This window comes from Panicum virgatum, chromosome 2K (assembly GCF_016808335.1).
Source record: "Panicum virgatum strain AP13 chromosome 2K, P.virgatum_v5, whole genome shotgun sequence".
Taxonomy (NCBI): Eukaryota; Viridiplantae; Streptophyta; class Magnoliopsida; order Poales; family Poaceae; genus Panicum; species Panicum virgatum.
In genome coordinates this window covers 16,013,119-16,022,871 of record NC_053137.1, presented here as the reverse complement: position 1 = coordinate 16,022,871, position 9,753 = coordinate 16,013,119, and the positions used below count along the sequence as shown (strand labels likewise).

The 9,753-nt window shown below is 43.7% G+C and overlaps 1 protein-coding gene across 2 annotated transcripts; it reads right to left on the bottom strand.

Annotated features, from left to right (window-relative positions):
• Positions 1-6,073: 6,073 nt before the first annotated feature.
• LOC120668876 (UPF0235 protein At5g63440) lies at positions 6,074-9,422 on the bottom strand. Of its 2 annotated transcripts, none has more exons than XM_039948673.1 (7): positions 9,004-9,422; positions 8,062-8,176; positions 7,462-7,615; positions 7,280-7,376; positions 7,021-7,109; positions 6,612-6,680; positions 6,074-6,457 (listed from the first exon to the last, which is right to left on the bottom strand). In XM_039948673.1, the coding sequence occupies exons 1-7, from the start codon at positions 9,116-9,118 to the stop codon at positions 6,398-6,400; spliced, it is 699 nt and encodes a 232-aa protein (XP_039804607.1). In that variant the 5' UTR covers positions 9,119-9,422; the 3' UTR covers positions 6,074-6,397. The 2 variants fall into 2 exon arrangements, with proteins under 2 accessions (XP_039804607.1, XP_039804613.1); XM_039948679.1 differs by having other exon boundaries at positions 8,062-8,162; positions 9,004-9,352.
• Positions 9,423-9,753: the final 331 nt, after the last annotated feature.

Below are 9,753 nucleotides of genomic sequence, written 5' to 3'. Positions count from 1 at the left end.
TTCATTGACAACATTCTTATATATTCCAAGAATGAAGAAAAATATACCGAGCATCTTCGCATTGTTCTCCAGCGGCTTAGAGAGTACAAATTGTATGCAAAGTTTAGCAAATGTGATTTCTGGCTCAAAGAAGTCCAATTCATGGGTCATGTCATTTCGAAGGATGGCATTTCTGTGAATCCTGGCAAGATTCAGGATGTCCTGAATTGGAGTGCCCCCACCTCTGTTCCGGAGATCCGGAGTTTCCTTAGGCTAGCAAGGTATTACCGACTTTTGTTCCGGAGTTCTCAAAAATTGCTAGGCCCATGACGGAGTTGCTTAAGAAAGAGGTGAAATTTAATTGGGACGACAAATGTGAGCAGGCTTTTCAGACTCTAAGGAGGCTGCTGACGTCGGCCCCTGTCTTGGCTCAGCCGGATATTACTCGGCCTTTTGATGTATATTGTGATGCATCAGGTACGAGTCTTGGCTACGTCCTCATTCCTGTTTAACTCAGCCGGCTATTATTCGGTCCCTTGATATTTACTAAATGTAACAGGTACGGGCCTCGGCTGTGTACTCATGCAAGACCAGAGGGTGATTGATTATGCTTCCAGAGCCCTCAGGCGACATGAGAAAAATTGTGCCACCCATGATTTGGAGCTAACAGCAGTGGTGCATGCATTGAAGATCTAGCGTCACTATCTTCTGGGAAATCCTATGCATATATACTCAGATCACAAGAGTCTAAAGTATATTTTTACTCAGAGTGAGTTGAATTTACGCCAGAGACGATGGTTAGAGTTAATTAAGGATTACGATCTGGAGATTCATTATCACCCGGGCAAGGCTAACGTCGTTGCAGATGCACTGAGTCGCAAGGCAAGTTGCAATTGCATCTCAGCCACAGTTGTGCATGCAACCTTGTGTCAGAAAATGGAGAAATTGAATCTGTCCATTGTATCGGAAGGCACCCTTGCTAATATTACCCTCACACCTACACTTTGGGATCAAATTGTGGCTGCTCAGAAAATTGACATCGGCATGGAAAAGATTAGATAAAGGCTTGCGGGTAATGACCCTAAGTCTCCATGTTTTCGCCAGGATAATAAGGGTGTTTTATGGTTCAAGAATCGGTTAGTGGTACCTAAAAATTTGGAGCTTCAGAAGCATATTTTTGATGAGGCTCACCTTTCTAGGTATTCTATCCATCCTGGCAGGAACAAAATGTATCAATATCTTAGACAGTGTTTCTGGTGGACGAGAATGAAACAGGAAATTGCTAAATATGTGTCCGAGTGTGACACCTGCAGAAAGATTAAGGCGAGACACTTGAGATCAGCCGGCCCTTTACAGCCCTTGAGTATTCCATCCTGGAAATGGGAGGACATCAGCATGGACTTCATTGTCGGTTTACCCAAAACTTCAAAGGGGTATGACTCCATTCGGGTTATTGTAGACCGTCTCACCAAATCTACACATTTTCTCCCTGTGAAAGTCATTTTTACGGCCAAACAATATGCTCAACTATATATGGACCGTGTTGTGAGCCTTCATGGGATTCCCCGTACCATCATTTCAGACTGTGGCGCTCAGTTTATTGCCCGGTTCTGGGAACACTTCCACGCCGCGTTAATCCGCAGTTCAACCTATCATCCCTAGACTGATGGTCATACAGAGAGGGTGAATCAAATTCTGGAGGATATGCTTAGAGCCTGTGTACTTTCCTATGGTAAGAAATGGGATGAATGTCTGCCTTTGGCAGAATTTTCTTACAACAATAGCTATCAAGAGAGCATCAGAATGGCTCCCTTTGAAGCATTATATGGGCGCAGATGTAGAACCCCATTAAATTGGTCAGAAGCCGGTGAAAGAAATTTCTTTGGACCTGATATGGTTACTGAAGCTGAAGAACAAGTTCGCCTTATTCAAGCAAATTTAAAAGAGGCACAATCCCGACAAAAAGGGTATGCAGATAAGAGACGCCGGCCTCTCATGTTTGAGGAGGGCGATCATGTTTACCTTCGGGTATCTCCGATGAAAGGTGTGCAGCGGTTTGGCATGAGAGGTAAGCTGACACCCCGCTATGTTGGGCCTTTTTCTATTATTGAGCGTTGTGGGCCGGTGGCATATCGTGTGGAGCTTCCCCCACATTTATCGGCGGTCCACAATTTTTCATGTTTCCCAACTCAAGAAATGCCTCCGGGTTCCAACTAAGGTGGTTGACATGGACGGTTTACAGTTGGAGCCTGATCTTGTCTATCCAGAACATTCGATCAAAATTGTGGATCACAAGACTCGGGTTACTCGGACTCAAACTAATAATTTTTATAAGGTGCAATGGAGCAATCATTCCGAGCGAGAAGCCACATGGGAGACCGAAGAATTTCTTAAATCCAAGTATCCGGAGTTTTTGGCTACTCACCAAGGTACCCAATTAACTCCACCAATTTCCTTTTCAAGTTGAATTCGCGTCGTAAATCTCGGGACGAGATTTCTTTTAGGGGGTAGGATTGTAACACCCAGATGTTAATCAACACTAATTAAATGTAATCAGGGTCATTAGTTCCGAGTTTAAACCACAAACCATGAGATAGCAAAATTTCTGTCAGCTTGGGCCAGACCGGTCCGACCGGTCGGGGCAACCGGTCTGACCGGTTGAACTGATTCAACCGTTTTGTTTGGGCCCACATCATTTAAACCTCTCTCTCTCTCTCTCTTCCTCACCAGATCACGCCCTCACCCACCTCCCTCATGCTCCCTCCCCGAGCTCCCCTCTCCCCAAACCCTCTCTTCCAAAAAATCCCCCATTTCCACTCAATCCAAGGCCGGGGAGAGCTTCAAATTGGTGGAGGATCATCTTCTCCATGAGTTCCTCCCCAGGGTGACGTGGAATCTCAAGTTCTTCGTGGGGGAGGAGCCTATTCAAGGTAAACAAGCTAGGGTTGGGTCGATCTCCTTTTCTAGGTGAATACAAGTGAATCCCTTTGGTCAAATACCTCTAATTGTAATCATGAACTAAAGCTTAGGATGGATTTAGAATTTTGTGGGCTAGTTAATTCACCCAAGGTGGATACCTAGGGTTTGGTGAATCCATCTTTCTAGAAGGTTTTAGTCGAATTCCTTGGGTCAAGATCATCTTTATGCATCTCTGAACTTGGGCCTAGAAAGGATTTGAAATTAGTGGACTAGTTTAGCCGCGACATGGAGTCCAGTTTTTGATCTGGGGAGGACCGGTCTGACCGGTATCATGTTTGGGTTGTATGGGACCGGTCTGACCGGTGGGACTTTAGCTGAGGGGGGTTAAATATGGGGTCGTTGGTGCAAATGGTTAGAAACTAATTTGGTTATTGGCTACTTATATTTTTTTTGTAAATCATGCCTGCATTCCTCATATCACATGCATATGCATACGTGTAGCAGCCACAGCGGAGGAGGTGGTGTACGAAGTGGTTGCGGAGCCACAGGAGCCGCAGGGGCAAGCCCCGCCGCAGGAGGTTCGTGGGGAGTTGGCCCAAGGCCCAACTGACCCTAGTGCTGAGCAGCAGACTCAAGGAAAGCCCCGGTGCATGTCCTCTTATTTCAAATTACGACACCTATATATGTCTCTAGTACTTGTGCATTAAGTTTAGGAATTATTTGGAACCCTAGTTGCATGATTCCTACGTTTTCTTGAGTTACACTAGTATGTATAGGATGATAGAAATGCTATGCTTAATGGTTCTCGGTAGAAGTCGAGTGATTTCTTGTCACTCGCGAGATATAGAATATTTAGAAGTCAAGTAATTTCCGGTTACTCGCGAGATACAAGATATATTCATATTCCAGTACATGAGTTGTGAATTTGATATGGAAAGAATGGAGAATTGAGACCGGACGGGAAATGATGAGGATATATAGGTATGGCAGCAGGACAGGGTTCCTGGGTGTCTTAGTCTCGTCTGTGTCGGTTAAGGACCGTACCGTTGTTAGCCCTGCTGATCATGTTTGAATTGTACTAACCGCATGCCGGGAGTAGGAGGTAGTCGAAACCGGTAAGCCGAGTACTGCCTCACCTCGAAAGTACAGGACTCCATCTCACCTCCTGGGGTAGTCGAGTAGTCACGGAGAAACGAAGATACATGTGTTTAATTTTGGTGGTCTCATGTTGAGCTCGGCTGACCATATGATGGTGGGATGGTCCTGTAGTTCGAGGCAGGGAGGAGAATGATTGGTGCGTGTGGTCCGATGGGGCTTATATGTGCCGTGTTGGTTAGGTCTACCTTGCAAGGTTAAATCGGATTGATTCGCCGTCAGTCGCTCTCGGTTATGAGTACCTTGATCTTCGAGTCACATCGTAGTGTTATGAGGGAATGACAATAATATATGATGATGGATACATTGAATTATTATTATTTCTTGCTCCACCATGTTTGCTATAGTTGTCTTATGCAAATATTAGATTATGGTCAATCTATATAGAAATTGGAGCTAAAAAATGAAAATAAGGAACTACCTTAGTTGCTTTTCTGCATAATAAACTACCAGACAAATGTCTTGCATGTCTAGGTATGTGGGCTAAGTTGCTGAGTATTAGTTGCTCAGGGTTTGTTGCCACCAATTTTTATTTCAGGTCAACATGTTGACTTCTGTCCCTACTGTGTCAAGTTCATCCGCCGGGACACAGAGGGCTGGAAGGTAGTGGAGCGAGACCCGTAGATTAGGGAGGCGGCTGGTTGCACGCTTGAGGGCGGTGTGTGCAGCCTCTCTGTTCTGTTTAGACCGGTCTGACCGGTCTGAGGACCAGTCTGACCGGTAGTCCCTGGGGGCGACCATACAGGCCGGTCTGACCGGTTAGCCTAACCGGTCTGACCGGTGGCGTTGAGGCAGATTGTGGGCAGTAGTGTAGCATAGTCTATTACTCAGTGTAAATTCTAGCTTTAATAGTTGTAAGACTTGTAAATTAGGTTTGTATTTAAAACAGGTTGTAAAACTATGGTATTGAACTTGGTTTGTAAAAAGTTATGTATTATCCTATGTCGTGTTGTTATATTTTTAAGTATTTGTCGTGCTTGTACCATCTGCGCCCGCCTTCACGTGGGACTGCCGGTGTTGTTTCGATCGGGCCGTGGGTTGAGAAAGGACCGTCAAATTAAACCATTAAGCTAATGCGCCCGATGTGTTCAAATGACAACCATTATGCTTAATTTAGAGTTTTAATTTGGCGGTTCCGTCACAAGGATCAATGTCCGAACCGACCCGCAATCGGACGGATGGCGTCGCTTACTGCCCCGATCCAACGGTTAGCGGGCTAACGGGCGACCTATCCTCCGCCCGCGAAATAACCCAGGTTTAGATTGTTAAGATTTGCACAACCTAAATTTTCAATTTCATACGGCAGTAGACAATGATAAAGTCTATGCATTTTTACTTCCTTCGTAGAATTCTAGGTGTATTTTCAATGGTGTTACAGTCCATTAGTAGTAACTTGAACCTGATGGTGTAGTTTTCAATAATATATTCCATCTTTTTTTTTCATACCGGGACTTATTTCATTACCATAACATCGATGACATTACAACGATATTGTTGAGTTGTTTAACGCAAGTAAACCCGCGAGTAGAGATTTCAGACATAGGCTCTCTAATTACAACACACAACACAGACTGCGAAAACCACACAATGATAAGCCTCTCAACCAAGCTAAGATACCAACGCAAAGCTCAAAGATAACCAAAGAACCGGAGGGGAAGCACCCGCCTCCATGGTGCATACACCTTTGTGACACTGTTCCAGTGTCGAAGCTTCCTGTGGTTCAGATTCAGCGCCGTGACTTTCAGAGCCTTCAGCACCCGCCACCAACACTTCTCGATTGCCTTCCTGCTGAAGATTTGCCCAAGACACAATGAAAGATGAGGTTAAACAGATAATCTCAGTAGGAGATCTTATTATTTTCTTTTCAAAGCACATACTATTTCTCGCTCTCGAATATTAGGAGGAATTCGATCAAGCAATCAGGGTTCCAGCACACAGTATTTTCGTGCCATGGTGTATTTTCCTCTCCACCTCATCCGTAGGCAGGCCTGGCACTCAATGCCGCCAGGTAGGACAGGTGAGGCAGCGAATTAGGAGAAATATATTCATCCACAAGCTCAGAGTCAACACTCAATATTGTGCAGCAATCTTTACAAGATGCACAACACTTTGCATCAGCATTAAGGAGATAACCAATAGAGAAGGTTTCCTGATTGTCACAACAGAGACAATGAATGGGATATTGAAGTACAGCTTGGCTAATTGTTCTAGTCTAGTTAAACTGCACCAGAGTTTTCAGCATAGTTTCAGCACGTTCTGCTCTTCCGTCGCACAATGAGTGGGAACTTCCTCTTGTGCCCTCAAAAGAGAATGTATCCAAATGCACCACACATCGGTCCGTTTTCTAAGGCTGTACAGCTTCAAGAAGCTTCTCGTACACTTGCCGTGCGGACAAATCCTCAACCTTGTAACAAAGCCCAAGTATATTTTTAGACGAGAAAAACAACCAGCACATGGAAAATATTGAAGGAAAGAAAAATAGTATAGTACATGAGAAGATTACTAATGATATCAATATCCACAGTCCATGTAATTAGCAGTAAGACGGGAGAACTCACAATCAGAAGCTTCGATTTATTATTCCATCCTCTTTGAAGGGTCATCTGAGTCAATCTTAGGCCAAGAACCTGATTTCACAAACCATCAGCATGGACATCTTCACATAACTAAAGATTGAAAGTTGAAATTGGCTTATTGTCAAAGGCATATTTCTTGGATATAGGCTGTCTCAGAATTTTGAGCATCAACTAAATTGATATGTTTGTACAACAAATGAACCAAAGACATACTTATTTGTCCAATTTGCCCGTACATTCATAAAAACATGTTTAGCAAAGTCGAGCAATACATATTGCATGCATTTTGCAATGGAATTTATCTTTTACTGGATGGAGCATTTAGAATTTCACTTTTTACAAGGCTGAAAGTACACTATAAGATAATAGAGTGCCCATTGGAGAAAATCACCTTGCCCATAAATTCTAGCAACTCACTGTTAGCTTCCCCTCGTGCAGCAGGGGCAGCTACTGTTACTCGAACATCATCAGCATTCACTCCTGAAAGTACAAACAATTCTGTCACCACATTGTATGCACCAATGGACTGAAAGAAATAGTGTAAAAGCATTCTCTCATGTCTAATACTCTGATCTACTATGTTCCACATGAAATTGTCGGTGCAGCCATGCACAACTTTTAAAAAATTAACTTACTACAATGTTACATACTTGTTATTGCTGAACGCTGTGCCCGGTCTTCCACTTCAATGGCTACTTGGACAAGTCCACCTTCCAGTTGTGTGATGCAAGGGGGTACAGGAGCATCCTACAGTTTCCACGATCATTAAGCCTAGAGAAGAGAAACATGCTGAATATAGCAAAAGGACATTTCAGTTGAGGGTGGTATATACATGTGGATTTGTCTCAGCTGCAACTGAACTCAGTGCTCCATCAACAACATATATAAAAGGGGCATGCTCCAGATCCTCTTCTGATCGGTAACAAACAAAAAGATCACATCCTACACAGCTCATGCGGAACTGCTTTTCAAGCTTTCCTTCACCACTGCATCAAAGATATAATTACATAATCACCACAATATGAAGTACAACCTAGTAATCACTTTGGCATAATAACCCTGGGGTCGACTGTTTCAAATGAATATGCACATGAGAAATGTGGATCATGTTATATAAACACAATTCATTAATCTGCATAGTGAGTAATAATACTGCTATGCTATTGGAAAATGTGTAAACACACACTGAATTGATGAGGCTACCAAGAGATATCTTTCTTTCCCCCTAGAAGACAACTGGGTACACATATAGCTAATATTAGCACCCAATTCCTTAGTTAAATGCTATCTGACAAACGGAAGATATTCGCAAACGTTTAGAATTAGAGAAGAACATATAAGCAGCTAGACATAAGATTTAATCAGAACGTAACTACAACAAGAAGTACAAGTGAAGTACTTCAGTAAGATATATGAGGGATGAGTATTGTACCGCTTCAACATTACTTTACCCGACTCCTTCACATTTAGCCTTGACAGATGCTTAGCCTTGTCTAAAACATGTGCTCTGTCAGTCTTTCGCTTGGGCATTTTCTGCAATTGGGTATCTTCAGAACAAACATATCAGACTTGAATATACAAAAAATTCATTCTTGAATCACTCAACTAGTTATTACAAAAGCAGACAAACAGTAACAAACCCTATTGGCAAGAAATTAAGAAAAATCTGCTAATGATAATGACATATACTTCATAACACATTGGATAAACTTGATATAAGCACTAAATTAGTCTACCTAGTTGTTAGCCTATTTGAAAGTATAAATCATGGCCCGCGATGTATGCATTGGTGTTTCTAAAATGGCATGCCACTGTAATTATAACTTGCGACCTAAAATTTCTTTGAGCAAGCAGACCGCTGCACTAAATATAAGTGCCCTGAATATATGGCAACACAAGAATATAGAAAAAGTTCATGACAAAGAGTGAAACCTTAGAACTTGAGAATCCAATGACACATCTTTTCTAGTGGTACCTTGAAATGCTCATACAGCATGATCACATCTTACAGAATGGTAACGATGAAGCAGTTCTCAGTTCATTAGGATCAAATTTTGAAAAACCTTTTGGAAGCTAGCAACCAAAATCAGACTACAGCACCTTCTCATCACATTCCCTATAAATTCACCTTCTCCTGTTCACTGACAAACGTACCTTAGTTCTACAGCACTAAGATCCAGAGCTAAAACACAAATGAGGAAGAAAATTTCTAGTATGCTTTGGCGTGGTCTGAAACTTGCAGCTAAGCAGGGATCAGATCAAAACCGCCCCCCACTTAAACAGTTCCGAGCTAATTCTTTCGCTGGAATCCAAGACCTCACTAGCAGGCTACACAGATCTGACAAAGTTAGGCGCGTGGGGAGGAGGAGCTGACCGGTGATTAGGACGTGGGACGCGCAGTGCTTGCAGTAGTAGACGAAGAGGTCAGACTCGGGGCCCTCCGGCAGCGCGTCCTCGCTCGAGTACGTGTGCGTCGTCCGCTTCGGCATCGCCCCTCCCTCTCCGCCGCCGCCGGAATCAAGAGGCGAGCGGCCTTCAAGGCCAGGCCTTAGGAGGGGGGGGGTGGGGTACTCAAGCTCGCGATGTGGGGCGGCCGCTGCGCCTTAAAGAGGGATCCGAGCCGTCGCCTTCGGGGATAGAAAGGAGCGGCGACGCCTCGCGGGGAAGAGGCGGCGGCGGCGGCGAGGTGGACTGGACGATGAGGAGCGTGCGCCCAATCGGCACACGGGTTGAACTGCCGAGCGGGCCCTTTTTGACCTGGGAATATAGCGATACAAATTTACTCTGTTCGGCACCTCCAACACCTTCCAGCCCAACAATATTTTCCTCTTATACCACTCCAGCATCAGCTTCCAGTCACCAGCCAGCCAACAGTATTTTTCTCTCACATCACTCCAGCCACCAGCTCCAGCTCCAACCCAGCGAACAGAGTGATTGACTGATAAAAAAAGTGCAATGTTGGTCCTTATTATCGAGAAATTGGGAGAACAAAAAGCCTGAAAGATGATAAAAAATTTGAGTAAGAGGAACTTTACTTAACTAATTATATCTTTTTATAAGAAAAGAAATGATATGGTAGTTAAAACTTCAGGTTCCAAGATTGTTTGACCGGTAGTAATGATTT